We start from the raw sequence: 18688 nt of genomic DNA on the forward strand, positions 1-18688 counted from the left end.
GTATACATCTGAAAAGAGATGGAATACTTCGTCTAAATTCTACATTTGTCTTAATATGCAGTTACATGTTGTCAGTTTACCCACCCGCAATGATTGCTAGCACACACTGCAGACTCCAGTTGTTTTTGTCTTTTACTTTTATTCATATATGTAAAAAATAGCATTTTAGTAAATGTATATTAACTACAGTTGATATATAATAAGGTTATCAGCTCAATTTTCTTGCAGTCAGTTTATGACTGATTATGCAGCTGTTTCTATGCAATGAAAGAAGTAAACAAATCATACCCCTAAATATAGATGGAATAAAATTACGGGAGAAGGCTAAATTGCAGCACAATTATTGAATTAGTGGGGTTTTTAATTGGCTACAACTTTTCAGTTGGTATTTTCAAAATGTTTTTACTAAGTTTTAGCAATTGATAGTGGATTTTTTTTAAAACCAGCAATAGTTAAGCCTTCAAAGTCTAATCCCCTTAAATAAAGCTTGTGCAAAGTTGAGGAAAGTTTCAGAAAATGTATGTTTGAGGCACGAATAATTTTCTGGCAGACAGTCCCAATTAATTGATACATTCCAATATATTTTTTTAGAATTCAGACCTTAAAAGAGGTAAATTGAGTTAAACCCTTACAGAGTTAAATATAGCTATGATAAATAAATGGTATTACTAAAGTGCCTGCATTTTAATTTTTCTGAGCTTAGTGCTGTGCACAGCAATGAAATGGATGTATGGAACATACAGTCCAGAATTTGGAGGGGACAAGGAGCGTTAATTCTTTTGTGCCAGAGGATGGCACATTATATAGACAGACATATGATAGCAGTTAAGTTTGCTTTCCTGCAGATTTTCTATAAATGGTCAATAACTTGTTTTTAGAAGGACTATTTTAAACTTGTCAAAAATGGTTCCTGATTTGCTTTGCTTGAGCCTGGATCTTTCACAAAGTAGCAGTATATAAAAATTCAGACTGATCCTTTTGGGGAAGAGACATCTTATATCCTTTTTTACTCCATGTGGAATTTGTTTTATGGAGATGATGATCGTGTTAACTTCGGTTGCATATCTCCATGGTGATTTCTGAGAAATATGGTTGGAGTGCAAATGTATATTTATATGGAAACGGTGTCTTTCGGTATCAAAACCAGGTGAAACTGCACTGAATTCCATAGAGTCCCTAATTCACCCCATCTTTGTGTCCGTCTCTACTTTTTATCTTATGCACAGAGAGAGAGAAAGAGAGAGAAAGAGAGGTGTATAATTCTTGTTCCCAAAACTCTGTGAGGACTAGGAATGGAGTTATATTATATGACTTCTTAATATTAAATAACTTCGAGACCATGGCTTTGGAAATACTGACTTCATTGTAATGTAGATTTTTTCCCAAGATTTTTATGGAAACTGATTAATTATATTAATCCTGGCATGGATCACAATAATTCTAGGTATAAGTGAATTTAGATTAATTCAGTACAATGAAAGAACTTACTTTTGGAATTACTTTTGATTAATCTATGCTGAGGTGTCACAAAAAAACCCCATTTTCTGTTCATCTTTGAGCTGACTCCTCAGACCATGTCTTGCCTCACTTATTACTTTTGTTGCATAAAGAGCTACACAGCACTGATGAGACCACTTCTGTAGTGCTGTTTCTATGTCTGGACTCCCCTGTACAAGAAAGACATGAACTTACTGGAGTGAGTCCAGGAAAGGACCATGAACAGAGTTAAGGGACTGGAGCATCTTTCATGTGAGGAGAAGCTGAGAAAGCAGTGTTCAGTCTGGAGAAGAGAAACTCAGGAGGACTTTATCAATGTGTACAAATAGCTGATGCATTGGAATGAAGAAGAGGGAGCCAGACTCCTCTTAGTAATATCCAGTGACAGGACAAGAGGCACAAATTATAACCTGTGAAATTCCATCAGAACATGAGAAAATAATTTTTTACTGTGGGAATGGTCAAACACTGAAATAGGTAGCTGAGAGTGATTGTCAAGTCTCCATCTCTGAAGATACTTGAAATCCCAGTGAGCAGAGTCTTGACTCTGGGTGACCCTAGGGCAGAGTGTCGGACAAGATGATCTCAAGAGGTCCCTTCCCACCTCAGCCATTCTGTGATTCTGTGAGGTGGATGTGACAACACTTAAGTATCTATTCTACTTTATTTATGTGGCATCTTTTCACAATTATGGGTATGTATGTTGCATATTGTAATGAAGCTGGATGATTTTCTGGAATAAGTCACATTTGGGTCTTTTTTATTACCTTAATCAGCAAAAATACATATACTATTTTAACCTGCCCCTGTGATCATCTAGGGATTAATCTGACATCACATAACTAATTTTATGCAATTTCACATTACAATTCCTGAAACTTACCATGATAAATTAGAAGCTTTTTTCCTGTTTGCATCTCTAAATTGATAAGCCCTTTCATCTTATATACAGTTGTTCATACAAGCTGAGATCTGTTGGAAGGTCTGACTCCGTTCTTTGAGCAGTGTCATTGATTCATGGCTTCAGTGGTGTCTGAACAGGATGCCACTTACATCACCTTCTCTAAGGCAATCCAGCACTGCCAGGCTTTCACAGTTTGTCTGCTGTCATTTGTTGATGCTAAGGATGTTTAAATCTATGCAGAAACCTCCTGAAGGACTACGCAAAGCCTTTAGTATCTGGCAACCAGTTCTGGGGTACTCAAGGCCTGCTGTAAGCAGAAGAACATTATTCTAAACTTCTGTAGGGGTGTGTTGCAGATTAACAGATGTCTGATTTGGTACACCTGTGAGTTAATCAGAGCATTTGCTTTTAAATTGCCCGAATTTTATGGCAAAAACATGCGGGAAATCTCTCAGATATACAGAGAAACCATTGGCTGTTTGAATCTCAAAGGTCTCCATTGTTTGTACCAAGTTGGGAAAGTTTTTAATAATGGCTGATAACACTACAAAGTGTACTCATCTGCTTTTTTAATTCAAAACACTGTTTTAAAGAATATTTCTTCTTGTTATTTTTCTGGTTTTATGTTATAATCTGGTTTGCTTCTAAGAAAGAGACAAGTTTGCAGCCTTGTAAGTAGGCATTTCCAACACCACTCATTATTTGCAACTCTACAACTCAATTTTCTTAATTTCAGGCCATTTAGTCTGACCATATAGCATCAGAATATGAGAAAGATTTTAAGAATGCATTAAAATTTGTGTTTTCAGTCAAACGGAGAGCTTGTCAAATTAATCCTGATTAATCACAAAATTCTTCCTGTTTTTGAGGGAGCCTAATTCTATTCCCCATGCTCAGATTTCCACAGTACCAAAATGAATTCTAGAACCTCCTTATTTTGTCTGCAGAAGGTAGCATAATAACATATACCCCTCTTTGCTGAGTCTTAGATATGCTTGCTCAGACTGGAGTATTTTGAATCGGGAATAGTTTAAAATCTTTCATTCATCTTCAGAGATAAAATTGGCATGGAAATGTAAAACACTGTCAAGGAGAAGAAGAGCACACCTTGTTGTAGAGGACCATTGTACACTGCAGCTGAATTGCTTTCACTAAGTTCTCAACTGCCAGATATTTTCCAGGGAAAAAAAAATCCTGGTGTTTATTTAATGTAGGTTTCACCTTGTCTCATGACAACGTAACAGAGAGAGAGAGAGATCCAACCATTGATTTCATGGCAAAACTATGTTGCAGGTATTTACTTTTTTTCCTTCATCACCCTTAGGTGTTTCTATAGCTTTCAGTGCATGTAATTTGAGAAGATGTGCTGAGCTTGCCTCTGAGTGATGATTATTGGATAATACGCTGTTGCTCTGGATCTCTCTGAAGTATCTGTGCTACTAGAAGAGTTTGTGGATAATATATCTATTCTTTGTACTTAATCTTTAAAATTTTGTTTTGGCTTTTGTTTTTATGCCCCTTTTGTAGCATGTAAACATGGTGTTTTAGAAGTAAAGAAATCAAAGGAAGGAAAAGTCTCCTGTTCCATATACAGAAAATCATTCTGAATCTTGACTTGATGTTGCTTAAAATTATTTTTTTTTCAATCCTCCTTACTCATTGGAAATCTCAGGAATATGTAAATCTGAAATAGTTAAAGGAGAAATATCTCTCAGCAAGAGACACAACAGCTTATTTTCCACCCTTGTGTGACATGAATAATTCTTGTTACTAAGGGATCCAAGCAAATTTCACTGGCTTTCACCTGTTGCAATGAACTACAGTCAAGCCTCCTTTTTGGGACTGGGCCACAAATGTCTAATGTAATGTTGTGGTAGCCTAGAGGCAGATGGTCAGACCCACCTCAAAGCATTGGCAGCCTACTTGCTGGAAAGCAAATAAGAATCTCTTTAGACAAAGATGTGTGTTTGCTTCTTCATGAAATAATATTAGTTATTGTCTTACCTGGATGCAGCACTGAGTGAAAGTGCAGTGAACACTTTCACAAGTGTTTATAAGGTGCTTCTGAAGGCAGGAGTCTTCAAGTTTAATGACTTTAGCATGAAAAGGGAACTGCTTTAACACAACTCCAGGAGTTGTCCTGCCAGATACGAGTAATGGAATTTGAGGTGCAAGCACATTGTCCAAAGCAGCATGTCACAGATTTGGATTTCTAACTCCTTTACTGCTGGAACAATCTGAATCCCCAAGCAGCTGCCCTGAAGGACCTTCTCCCTCCATATTTCATGGGGTGGTTGTGCTGATCAAGTGTCATAAATGAGGTGCACACCAGAACTAGCATATAACATATGTGAAACCATTAAAATTAAAATAAGTATATTGACTAAACTGTTTCCATTCCATTATGGCTGCAAGAGCTGGAGTTTACTTTACAGGTACAATAGAATTAAAAAGTGTTTGCTTAGCTTAGAAAAAATTTAAATGACTCTAACATCCAATGTTAATTTAACAAAATAACAAACCCTAATGTTCATACAAATAGGGTTACATTAGACTAGTGGAAAGGTTGCTGTTTCTTCTATGTCATAATTTTGTATGCTTAGTAATTTACTTGCATTAGTTAATATCTCTTGGACCTTCACATTCCTGTTTTGTCTTCAGGTGCATGCATATTCTGATTATATTTGAGGTCCAAAATAACTAAGAGTGTGGAAATGGAAACCAAGTTTTGAAAATCAGGACCTTGCTTCTAGTGCCCCTTGCTTTAAATAAAAAAGGCTAGTCCTGTCCTAGATATTTACACTTAATATCTACCTATTTCATCTCTAATGAATTATTCATACCTGTATATGTGAATACTGTGTGTAAAACCTTTCATTAGAGAAAGAGGGCTTCTGAGTTCTGGAGCATATACCAATATCTCCTCCTTAGGTGTTTCTTTGATATGCCAGAACATCTTTTTACTGAAATCTTAATCCAAAGTTTCTATAGTGAAATGAGTTTTTATGCAGTTTCCAGTCACCATCAGAGAGAGCTTTTTCATGATCCCTGTTTCTTTTGCTAGCAGCAGTATTTCATGTTTCATATATAATTTTTTTTCTTTTCTGGCTGATTTCTATTAAAATCTGTTTATTGTTTCAGAAATTCATTTTGAAGTGGCATATTGCATTCCTACATCTCTAAGCCCTCTGCCCTTCTTCATAGTCTGGGCTTTAAAGTGGTGAGGAGGAAGAAATAGAGAGAGATTTTTGTTTCTGGGGGTGTCAGGCCTCAGGAGTATCCCAGCTGCACGGTCATCAGGGGGAAATCATGTTTGGGTAGTGCTGTCTGCCTTGTAAGAAACAGAAGCAGCATTGAGAGGGCATGGAGAGACCAAACTACTCAGTTTCCGTTCCTTACTGTTTTACTATGCAGTTGTTGATACCAGAAAAGGGCTTTTTACACCTTCAGTTTGAATATTTCCTGCTGGTTCCTTGCTTGCCCAGTCACCGAGCTGCTCCCTGTAGCTTCCTATTGCCACCTCCTCCCTCTTGGCCCTCCCTCTCACCAGCCTTCCCAGCTCTGACCTTCCCAATTCTAGCTCTTTAATACCCTTTCTCTGTATTCAGATACTCCTTTGCATATTAATTCACATTCTGGCAGCATCCCAATTTTCCTTAGCTCTGTGTTTCATCTTAAGGAGTTGATTAAGCTGCAGTATGGGTCTTGCACCTTTGTGGTAATGAAAAGTTTATCCAGTAACTCACCCAACGTTGTCTAGTGGTATTCAAAGTCTGTTCCCTCTGCTCCATGCATCATGGCTCTCTGCATTTCCATGTGTTGTTTCAAATGCAGGATATAGATTATTTTAGTATTTTCTTATAATTTTAAATACATAACATATTTACTGTAAAGTAAGGAAATTGTGAATTTTCATTAGTTTTCAGAGTGCTGTCCTCTAACTGCTACCAAAAAAAATCCCTTTCCAAGTACTTTTTTTGAAGAGATGAGGAAAAACTTACTTTATAGAGTTGTAAGACCATTTCTGTTAAAAGATTATCTTTTGGGTACTCAGCACCTTTCAACTGGATTTCCAATAAAAAGAGGGCTTATCTTTCACCTCAGTAGGTTTGGGATTATATCATTAATGCAGCAAACAAGGAATGTCAAATCTGTTCAGTAGTACAGATTTGCTAAGTTACAGTGGGAAAAAATAGTGATCCAAATTTGACCATTTTGCCCTCTGTTTTGGAAGAAGTCACAGGTTATTTTACATGTGCAGGAATCCATTATTGTATCACACATCATGGGACAACTTAGCTTCGGTCTTGTTAGGAACTCGCATCCAGCTGAAGTAAGTTTGCTTAAGACTGATTTTTGGATGAGCAAACATTGCAATAACCTTATAAAGATGCTTTATTGTGTGTAATAGAAACATAGTTTTGTGAATTTTTATTGCATGCTAGAATGATGAGAACTTTTTTTTTCAGTTAAAGGAAACTTTATGTTTAAGTACTTCCCATGCATCTGCCAGACAAATAATCATACAGGCTAAAATCTGTATGTTTTCACAAATACCTTGCATTTGTCATAGAATACCTGTGAATAAAATTAATATCTGAATTATAAGATGAACTCAGAAGATAACATTGAAGCATTATTTTACAGGCCCTCTATTGGACCACCTCTACTGTGCAGACTGTTCTATAGGAAGTGACCTCTAACTGAATCACTGAAAACAGCATTTCAGCGTGATTTTCTTTGGTGCTGACCCTCTTTCTTAAATGTATTTATTCATATAAGATGGTATTTATTGATGAAGGTATTCATTGTAGCTTATTCCTAAGTCTTTAGTGACACTTTTGAAGACTTTTTATCCTAATAAGAATGTGAGGATTTCAAGTCGAGGTATATGGTTATTTTTTGGTCTGAACTAACACTACCTGCTTCTTTCAATTTTGAAATTATTTAGCCTCAGGGAGCTTTCCCGTCTGTGATAACATTTCAGAGTTTGTTGTCTGTTTCTGAGGAGGTAAGGGAAATAAAAGAAAGAAGGATAAAAATAAAAAGATAAATGAGCAGTATCTATTGTTTCTAAGCAGTGTGAGTAATCTCTCCAAGCTACCTTGGTTTGAGAAAGAGATAATGGAAAAAGCCACCATTTTGTCTGTCCTCCGTATGTATATTTATATTCTCTTTCCTTATATGCACAACACTCTCAGCCACCATGCTTAGGTGTCTCCAAGAGATGCCAGAATTTCATCTAACTTAGGTTGTCCAGAAAACCCATTTCAACAGGTGGACAAAAAATATCAAGTCAAGCCTATAGCAAGTAAATGTTCAACTTGTGTAGGCCTGAGAAGCTCTCTTGATCTGCTTGCACAGAAGAAATAAAATGAGTTGTAGAAAACCTGAAGAAAATGAATTGTAGAAAACTTCTCCAAAATGTTTCAGATAGTTGGGAACTGCTGGTTAATCTTTAATGGGTAGATTTCAAATTTTGATATGCTGTCCTTATAAACTGTTCCCATTTACTTATGATTTATTCTCTCCCTCCCATCCTATACCCCTAGCACTCCTTTTGAACTTTCACCAAGTGAAATGAATTGATTCCAACTGATACTGACTTGGCAGTGACTGTCAGTCTGTTGCAACTTTTGAAACAGCACAGCTGAATGGAGTTACAAGTCCACTTTTTGACCTTCAAATATATTAATACACTGCTTAATGACTTCATTTGGTGATTTCATTCTCCACAGAACATCAGCTGTGTATTTCATTAAAAAAGCAAACTTTGGTGAATTGTTATTTCTGGTATTTAAGTAAACAACCTGATTTTCAATAGCCTTTAAACGGATTTTTCACTACGTGGGCACAGCTGAATTTGCACAGCATGAGGTCTTGCTTGGCAAAGACTTTTTATATTACAACTTACATCAAGAAGAAAAGTTGATGAGCTTAGACTTGACAAAGCTCACATGTGTTTCGGAGATTATTTTTATATTTCTTATTTGAAGCTTTCTACCTCTTCTTCCTGACAGGCTAACATTGTTTTCCTCCAAATGCACTAAAGAATGAAGTTTAACATTAAAAAATATATCTGTACTGAACATGCTTTTCTAGGTAAAGACAATATCAAAAGGGTTTTCATGGTAGAACATCTTTCAAGCACAGTATTTTGCCCTTTTACATCTTAGGACTGAAGAGTTACAGTTAGACAAATACCTTTTTTGGGGGGGGCAGGGGAGGACAGGCAGGGGGTGAAAGTGTAGGGGCAGAGGGGAAGCCCAAAGTACTATCCTGAACCAGGACATACAAGCCCAGAATTGAAAAACATCTTTCTATCCCAATATGGAATGATGGAAGAGCACCTTACCTAGGTATTCATACAGTTCAGGTCACACCATACCACTTTATGATAATGATTTTATTACACAGCTTATAGAGTTTATTTTCTCCTGTAACTACTGACATTTATGGACCAAAAAATTGTCCAAGTGTTGCATGAGCAAGCAGTCAGGTTTGAGAAGTGCTGAACATTATGGAACCTTAGTCCAGTTACAGTTGAAATGTCAGCTTGTGTAATGTGTGTCAGATGAGGACATAATCTCTGATTTGTGCAAGTACTGCTGACTGTACAAGTCTCTGTTTTTAAATCAAAACTTAGAAAGACTCAGGAGTTCCATGTTGGAAGCTGTTTACTGACTGGCTTGATATCATCTTGTCAGTGTGAGTGGAACTGCTGATCTGCAGTACCAGTCATGTCTCTGAATAAGCAGTATGAACTAGAACTGTGATTTTCTTTGAGCTGTTACGGTCTTGTTTTGAGAAACCACTGCTGGTTATTGGCTACTAGCTGTTGTGAGGAACTGTAGACCAACAAAATTGTTGTTTATGGTTTTGAAAATACAAATTCACTATTTTACATCAGTCTGTCACAGGCCACTTAAGCACATTTATACATTCTTGATTCTCTGTATCTTTTCTTGGCTCAAGAGAACACTTTTGTTTTCTTCTGTGATTTTGTGCCTGTTCCCTATTTTGCAAGCTTTTTCCTTGGTCCTAATTCCAAGTATCAGCTGTCTGTCACACTGTGGTTCTTTTTCTGCCATTTTCTCTTTACCTCATCATATTTCACTACCTCCAAAAATGTAAATGTAAATTCTGATATGGAATTTTATATTCTTGGCCTAATCCTCACAAATGTAATAAATGATCATGGTTATAAACATGCCCAGTTATTGGCAGAGCATAAACATTTGCATATTAAATTGTGTGTGTGTGTGTGTGTGTGTGTGTGTGTGTGTGTGTGTGTGTGCACGTGCATTGATGTATGTGCTGGGGAAGAATCAGAACCATAGAAAATGCTGAGTTGGAAGGGATCCATAAAAATCATCAAGTTATCGAGTCCAGCTCCTGGCCCTACACAGGACACCCCAAGAGCCACACCATGTTCCTGAGAGCATTGTCCAAATGCTTCTTGAACTCTGTCAGCCTTGGTGCTGTGACCACAGCCCTGGGGAGCCCATGCAGTGGTTAACCACCCTCTGGGGGAAGAATGTTTTTCTAATACCCAACCTAAACCCCTCCTGGCACAACTTCAGGCCATTCTATCACTGATCACCAGACAACCTCTCTTTTTTTTGCTTAGTACTTTTCCAAAAAGGTTTACAAGATAAGACTTTGTTTCCGTGAGGGAGGTCAAACTCTGTCTAATGATCTCCAAATTGAGCTACTTATTGTGGTTTGCATTTTTGTGAAATAAATTCCTCAATTTGCATTGCATATCTTGCAAAGATAAACACGGTGCAAAGGTAATCTCTTGCATCTGCTTGGCTGGTCTGTACCATGATGAATTTTTTCATATTTTATGGAGTCTGTGACTCTATAAAACTGAAGCTTTTAAGTGTTTGTGTGTTTGGGATATGGCTCCTCTTTAACTCTCTTGCAGAATCTAGAGAGCCAACATGTAAAACAATTGGATGGGGAGGATTGTTCAGTTTTTGATTTTTTGTTATTCACAGAGATGCAATAATTCTGTATTTTCATTACAGATGTCTTGAAAGTATTAATCTGATTTTTTTGTAACTGAGTGTTGTAAGATTTCCATGTGTTGAATGTTTTGGCACTTGCCTGCTGTAATAATTGGCTGGAATGCCATCTTGAGAAATTTTCTGAAAATGGTTATATTTGCTTTATTCTGTATGTAAGTGATTTTTCTGTTTTAGTGCCCTGTTTTTCAGTAGTGAAATATGAAGTATATAAGTGGTAAGAATGAAACATATAGACCACATTAATTTTTCTTCCATTATTTCATGATTTCTTTTTAATTAATTGCTTTCAATTTTATGGGGAGGATATATTTTAAATCCAGTCTAGAAACAATATTTTCTCAAATGAGTTTAAAATGGCAAGTCGGAGAATTGCTCAAATGCTAATGACTCAAGTGGAGGGTTTTTAATTCATACCCATAAAATCTTCCACACAACAAGAATTTTAGCATAAGCTTTATAAATATGTCATGAACTAGATTAAGTATTTACGGTATTTATAACAGAATAAATGTTAATTTTAACATTTTAAGATTAATCTTTGGAGAAAACATTTAGAAATGCTTTTTAAAACCTGGCCCACAGAAATGGAAATGACACTAAATTTGTGGAATAAATTAATCATGCGTAAATGTAAAATATGCTCAAATAAACTTTGGTGTTTTCCCTATGTTGATGACATTTTTTAGTTATTTTATTCAGCTGTTAAAACAACACAATAATGTTTGTAATCTCCTTTTTCCAAGAAAGTTTCTTCAAATTCAAAATTAAAATAAATTAAGTCACAAAACAAATAAGAATATGCCATAACCTATGTAGCTCTTAAAGAAATATATGGAGGTGTGGCATGTTCTCCTGACCACCCAGGGAGGACAAAACTGAGTTTGAATGGTTTTCTTTTCTTTTGGTGGGAATTGCCATGTTTAGCAGCAATGCAAAAACAGAGAGTGAATGTTTAATTAAGAAAGTAATTTTAGCTAGTGGTTCAGAATAAGATTGTCTGCAGTTTGTTACTTCTAAATTAACTGTGTATTTGTGTATGTTTTAAAGAACAATGCTTACTATTTTACTCCTTTTTCCTGTTAGATACATAGATAGTTATTTGCATAATCATATTTCTTGAAACATTTAAAAAACTTAGGCCATATGTAACTGAACCTTTTATTCATTTGTAATGCTCTTCATAGCACACTTGCACCATTATGTACATTTTGTCTGGGAACTACTATGTTTTGGTAACAAATGAGTGTTTTAAATATTTGTCTTGTAAATTTATGAAATTTGAAGCAAAATATTGATACAGAAAAGTAAAACAGTGAATTAACAATGAAAATAGCTTTCTGTGGTCTCCTGTTCTTTTGAATCTTTGCTTTCTCAAGCACTCAAAGGACAGTCCTGGTGCCAAAAGGCAGATGACCCATATTCCACTCATTCTACTACCCAGGTCGGGAGTCGGTGTATTAAAGGTTTTAGTTCGGTACAATTTGTGGACTCTTGGTTTTTCTGTTACAGCTTATTCATGCATAAAGTAACGTTTTCTGCTTTGCATAACGATAGAAAGTTCCTGAACTGTAAAGTTATGCAAATGTGATGAATATTATTAAAGTTCTGTAGTATCATTTTTAGCCAGTTTAAATGCTTGCCACGCTGTGCTTCGTTTGTGCTATAAGTTTTATACTATCTCTTCACACAAATACAATTCCTTACAAAGCTATATGTAACTTCCATATTTTGAAGTGTTATGCTATTGACCATTTGTTGCAGTGGAGCTGCAAAAATCTTCATGCGAGGTTGGCATTTCTGGAATTTATTATCTTCCCTGTCATTTTCCAAAAGTGTGCTACAGCTTCATTGATATTTGTCAGAGTAATTTATCAGGAGACTAATTGCTCACTTCTAGTTTTTCTTTAGTCATGTTAATGCTTGGGTAACAAACTACAGAAGAAAACCTGATGTGATTTTACAAGGGCCCAATCCTGAGTTCACTGAAGGCAGCAGGAAAATTTCTCTTGAGATCACATTGAAAAGAATGGGGAATAAGCAAAATCCAAAACACCACAACTGTTATTCAGCGATAATTTTTTAATGAGTTTTATTCTAGTTTGGTAAAATATGTTGATGTCCCTTGATATTGAGTAATCTCTAAAATGGTTTCATTTTTGGTGTGGGGAAATAGCAGAATGAATGACCATTCTGTACTTGGGAGATGTTAAGTTCAGACCTGAAGGTACAGTTCATGAAGACAGTACTTCTACCTTATAAGGTTTTAAGAGTTTGAGAGCTGTCTGAAAATGATCCAGGTAGACTCTGTTCTTAAGTTTTAATGTTTTGGAGAGCTTGTATCCTGTCAAATACAGTGCTTTCATATCTCCAAAGATGAAATTTTCCCATTTTGCCTATGTAATATTTATATATGGACAGGAAATAGAAGTCAGAATCCACTTAATGTTGACCCCTGAGATATAATATTGACCTCAGTGAGTATTAACTTCTCAGATCAATAAATGCTGTTATTGACCTCAAAGAAAAATCAATAGCAGCTTGTTAATTTGCAAACTATGACTGCAAGAAAATGGTACGCATTTTGTTCTTCATTATCACCTATTTATATCTATATTTTAATGCTTTCAGTATTGCCACCTAGAGATCATCATGTCAAAACATTTCAATCCCAGCTGTTAGAAGGTTGGGGATACAGACATTATACATTATGGAATAATTGAGGAGCAGTACAGGTTAGTTCCCATATGTCATGAAAATAATACGCTGAACAGTTGTATTTCACCTGTGTTGTTTTTCTTTCTGGGGTAGTCCAGTTCATTTAATTTCATTTCCTCTGGTGTGCTTCATCAAAACATTGCATAAGAGTACTATATTTTACCTGCCAGAAAAGATTTCGACATGAATAATAAGGGGGATGAAAACCTGACTACTGGAAACAAGAAGACTGAAAGTGATCACTACAAAAAATCATAATTAATGTACAGCAGATTTTTCCTATTTACATGAGGATGACAGGTTTCTAGGCAATAATATGTTCTGAAATGTTACTGTGTGACTATATAACAAAGAAGAAAGTTTTAAATGACAAAGTATTGGTGGAAAAGTGTTGTTTTGTATCATAGCAGGTTTTGTATATGAACATTTAAATGTCAGGTTTTACAGATTTTGAAATGCCTGAAAAATGCCTATTGCTGAAATTCAAATGTCAACAGTTCTTCTGCATATATACCACTTCGATATTTAAACTTTAAAACCTCATCAATGATTTAGTATTACTTTGGCCTTGTTATGATTTGACTGCCAAAAATTGCAGAGGCTGATTTGGTCTGGAGAGTAGTGTCTTCATTCACAGAAGACAAAGCACAAGTCTTTCAGCCTTTTACAGTCATTAATTCTGTCTGATACATCTGCAGTGATCTTGGCAAACTGATGACTGTGTTTAGAAAACTTTTCCATCATTAAATAACAGTATGAGAGGTATTTAAATGCAAAAATTAAGGCCATACTTGCATTTTTGCAACTGAAGTTGCTGCAATTTTTTTGCCAGTTTGATGGCTATGTGGTTTTGCTCTTTAGTACCATGGGCTCCCAGAACTTCATTTAAGTATCCATGTAATCTTCTTGAGATAACAGAAACAATGATATTATACTCATTCTGTGGATAGACTGAAGCACAGTGATGTTAAATTTGAAAAAAAAAAAAAAAAAAAAAAAAAAAAAAAAAAAAAAGGAAGAAGGCAGCACTGCAGCACCAAGCTAGATTTGTTTCTGAGGTTCAGAAAAATGAGGCCTGTGCAGATTTGGAAAGATGTTTGTGGTTATTATGAGTATCTTTTCTGTCTTACAGATGTCCTGAATGGTCAGGAAGGGTGGTATCCTTAAGCCTATGTAGACATCCCAAATAGTAGGAGCATTTTCCTTGATTGTCTATGTTGTTTTGAGTTATGTCTGAGTAATCAAGTTTGGATCCTTCTACAAGAGAGCAAAGCAAAAATGGTGGGAAAGCAGGAAGGTGGGAGATTTGGGGAGGAAGGAAAGGTCAAAGTCACACTTGCAGGAGGAGAGATGATCTCAGTTTTACGGTTTAGGTTTATCTCTTTTCAGCCTACACAGATTGCAGGGCAGCACCCAGGTATTCCAAGTGTCAAATTGTCCACTCCAGCAGCTTTTTGTAGTAGAACCGGGAACAAAGTCTGGGGCAACCAGACAAACTGTTGATTGTGAGCCAAATGTAGCTCCTTGACTCTGCAGACCCTTTATTTTTCAAGACAGAAGTTACCTACTCTGCTCAGGGACACAGTGCTGCTAGTGGCTGGATCTCAACATCACCTCAGGTCTCAGGGTTTCAGGATATTTCTCATGATGTCTTAATGGATGGCTGGTACCTGGGGAGTTTTCTGCTCTGGAAGCATTGTCTTCAAGGTGTAGTGGAGTTCAAGAAAAAGCCTTATGAATTCAAAATGCCAGTCCTCATTTATGAATGCTTTATTTTCTCTTCTGATATTCTCTGTAATCACTAGAACTGTTTACTTAACTGATGAGAAGCTCTTAGGACTGATTCCATGTCTAACTTACCCAAAGGAGACAGAAATATAAAATAATCCACAATGTTTTGATTTTGAAAGTCTTGTTCAGAATCCAGTTTATGCAGTACATCAGAAGGAGTTCAGTTTATAACTATAAAATCACTGAATTTAACTTCTTAATAGATGTCACTGATGGCAGACTTACTGATTTCCATAACTGAAATCTTTTGAAATTTTGCACTAATGGTCAGTGGGGCACAAGCTAGTAATGTTATGAGATAAAATGTTCTGCTTAGCCACTTGTGAATGACTTTTACTCTCCACATTTTCCTTTATTAAGGAAATTTTCCATTTACTTCCTATTTGGGGAAAAAGTCTCTACATTATTAAAGTATATAAAATATTTGATGCTGTAAAATGGATCTATTTTAGTTTGATAAACTAGAAATATCCTGCACTGTGAGGGTCATAGCTTATAATACATACTGTTAGTACTTTTTCATTTTTTTATATTAGGAGATTAGTGAAAAATAAGCTCTATCAATTAAGTTTTTATTGCAAAATTATCTTCAGATGTACAGCAGTGAAGATGATATTGAGTGATAACACTGAGTGGATTTTGTATAAAGCAATTACAACTTGAAAACCACAATCTGAATGAAAATATTGCTTAGGGTTTTTTGTAATCTAGCATTAATACCAAAAAACTCTTCCTTTGGAAAGTGCTTAAATTACCTCTATTAAACACAAGACATTCCTAAGGTGTACGTGTGCTACTGACTGAAAAATACTTATATCTGGTTTCACTGCTCATGCTTTGTCAAATCTGTAAAGTACATATGAGTATATAGTTCCACTTCATAAGGTGTTTGTTTAGTAATACCATGTTTTCATAAAAACATTAATTTTTATATGGATAATGGAGTTCTTAATTCAGAAATTATCTTATGTAGATGCAATTTGATGGTATGAAATCCTCTGCATTCCTAAAAGCAGTGATCTACCCTGAGAGAAGTAGCAAGCTTTTTCCTCATGTAATGCAATACACATAGTCACATATGTTTACTTGACATGCTATTCTGGAGTTGAAAGTGCATTGAGCTTTGCAAAATGAATTCCAAGAACTTCAGAAGTGAATTGTTTAATTCTGCTGATAATGAATGAAATCTGTCTGAACACTTGAATCATTCCTTTCATAGTGTTCCATTCTGACATCACACCTTTGGTGGGACAGGCAGTCCCTCAAAACACATAAAGGAATCTGTTAATTTAAAGAAATAAAGCCAATTGTTCAAGAGCTGCAAAGCACTTCAGCCCCTTTTTATGACATAGGTTATTTTGCTTGTGGGATTCACTACCCATTTTGGAACAGCATACTTCAAAATATTTTATTGAGTGCATATACAAGAGAAGTTGTAATAAACCGAAGAGAATTTGTAATAAACCGAACAGCACCTTAAGGAGGGTCAAATAATTTCCGAAGTGTGTTGGTTGCACTCCATTGTTTCATTGTAGATAAATAGTTTGTGTCTCTGACCAAATCTCCAGTGATGCCAGCACAAATCAAGACAATTGAGTCAAGTGGTTACAGGTTCCCAACCTTTCAAATTGATCAAATTGAAATAGCCCATTAGGAATTGATTTAAATCAGTTTAGATAAGCTCAGTGTTAGTCCTGGCCCTTGAGGCTTTGGCTACTGAAAGTTCACTTGAAGCTGGACATATACCAGCTCCACAGGCCATCAACTTTATTAGTGTGGAGATAAGCTGATTAGATCTTGTCAATCAAAGGTGCCAATATCTCAATTGAGTGTCTCTCCCAGTCTTTTTCTCCTTCTTTGTTGCCCGCTTCAATGCCTTAAAAAAAAAAAAAGAGAGAGAGAGCAAGCAAGAGAGAGATGTGTGTGTGCATCCCCCTGGTTGTCACCAAGCAGGGTGCAAGGGCACTGTGATGATGTGATGACTATATTAAAGAGGACATCAATTTGTTTTAAAGTGTTTTGATTTTTTATGGTGGCATTAAGAGAGAGAACATTGTGGTTGCAGCTTTACTAGAAAGCAAAGAGTTCTAGAAGGGAAAAAAAAAAAAAAAAAAAAAGAAGTGTTTCTTTGAAACCTACCGGGTCTTTGAGTCTTGCTGTGCCAATGGGCGCTTAAGTGCTCCTGTAACTGGCATACTCTGATCCACCACCAGCTTAGGTACTATTCTTCTCTCCAAATTATTCACTTACATAAAATAAAATTATTTCTGGATGTTTAATCCTTGCAGAAATAATTTTAAACATTTGTTAAATATAGCCTGCTTGGGAAGTGTTTGGTTATGCCAGTAATGAGCGTGATGTAACAGCCTGGGAAATTACTGGGTAAATTAAGGTCAGGTTAGAACATATACACTGACCCTCTCTCTGGAAATGAAGCTGTGCATGCACTGAATAAGTACATGCAGGTATTTGCATCTCTGCTTTGCAGAGGTGAAAAAACAGATACAGAGAACATCAGCTGTAAAAATGGAATAGCAGTGTTTCAGCTTTAGGCTTCATCATATAGTTAAAGATGGTATAGTGGAAAACTGGGCTTTTGTTCTTCACATCTGAAGTTTGCTCACACCATGTCTCCCTCATACTTCAAATGCAAACAACAGAAGCCTGTCCTTTTCTTCCATCACCCTACACTCACCACCCAATGAAGGCTGGAGCTACAGCGCTGCAGAACTACATTGCCACACTGGATTATCTCTTTATCAGTTATTCTTCACTCCACTGTATCAATTTTGTGCTAACCAATCAGGCACTCCTCTTAGAAAAGACTGTTTGACTATTTCTTCTAGATAAATGTATTTATAGCTACACAGATCCACACAGGCAACTCATGTGCTATGTCTTGGGGAGAGAAAGGGAATTACTTGCTCCCTCCAGAAGACTTCTAGTTAATGCTGCTATTTGGGGATATTCCAGGGGGGAAAAAAATGTATTAATTGTGTGCAGATCCTAATTATTCACTTGGGTACTGGAGTTCAGGTATAACTGTGGTTTCTGTTGCAAACTGAAACACCATGTATTTACACAGAACAGAATGATGCTCTTCTCTGATCTTACCTTTGTTTCCTACCAGTCTCACCAGCTCCCTGTTCAGGCTGCAGGTGGAGAGGAATGGCCAACTTTATCACAACGAGGATATAACACTGAGCTGTCTAAATTATTCAAGTAGGAGTTTTCTTTTGCCCCCCTCCCAGAAAAGATTATAAGTTTCAAGCAGATTTAAAGATATTTCCATGGAAGAAATTGTAGGGAAGAACAGCCTTATTGCCTTATTGTTGCTAATTAGAATTCCTCTGTGTTTAGATGGGGTTATTGAGCTGTATTTTTTTTTTCATGTTTAATACATGCTTAACAGCTCTGATGCTGCAGCTACCGTCGATTGGAAGCAAATGTTCTTTTAAGAAGTTATTGAAGGAAATCTATCTAACAGACCACTAGTCAAATGATGCACTTTTTTTCTCTGGCTACTTCCCATACTGAAATCACTAACTCATTGTTGAAAATCTTATTTTGAAGGCTAAAAAGAAATGTGTTGGAGTTCCAACTTGCCCTTTAATTGATCTGCCTTACCATCATTAGTCATATTTTTTCACACTGATGTTTGTTGTAATGCAGTCATCTTTGAAAACACTTTTTATTTTTCTGATTGTGTGGAACTGGACAGCATAGAACTGAATCATCAGTTAAAAAA

The 18688-nt window shown here is 36.1% G+C and overlaps 1 protein-coding gene across 5 annotated transcripts in view; it reads left to right on the forward strand.

Annotated features, from left to right (window-relative positions):
- The window catches only part of VTI1A (vesicle transport through interaction with t-SNAREs 1A), a 259687-nt gene that overhangs the window by 64263 nt on the left and 176736 nt on the right, over nucleotides 1-18688 (forward strand). The window contains exons 7-8 of one of the 5 annotated variants that reach the window (XM_069020031.1): nucleotides 3616-3694; nucleotides 7049-7430. The exons of the other annotated variants lie outside the window; for them this stretch is intronic. Of the exons in view, the coding sequence (XP_068876132.1) occupies nucleotides 3616-3694; nucleotides 7049-7097 (128 nt within the window). The 3' untranslated portion in view covers nucleotides 7098-7430. Of the gene's footprint in view, nucleotides 1-3615; nucleotides 3695-7048; nucleotides 7431-18688 lie in introns of those variants that run through there. 5 annotated transcript variants of the gene reach the window in all.

The sequence above is a fragment of the Aphelocoma coerulescens genome, chromosome 6 (assembly GCF_041296385.1).
Source record: "Aphelocoma coerulescens isolate FSJ_1873_10779 chromosome 6, UR_Acoe_1.0, whole genome shotgun sequence".
Classification (NCBI taxonomy): domain Eukaryota; kingdom Metazoa; phylum Chordata; class Aves; order Passeriformes; family Corvidae; genus Aphelocoma; species Aphelocoma coerulescens.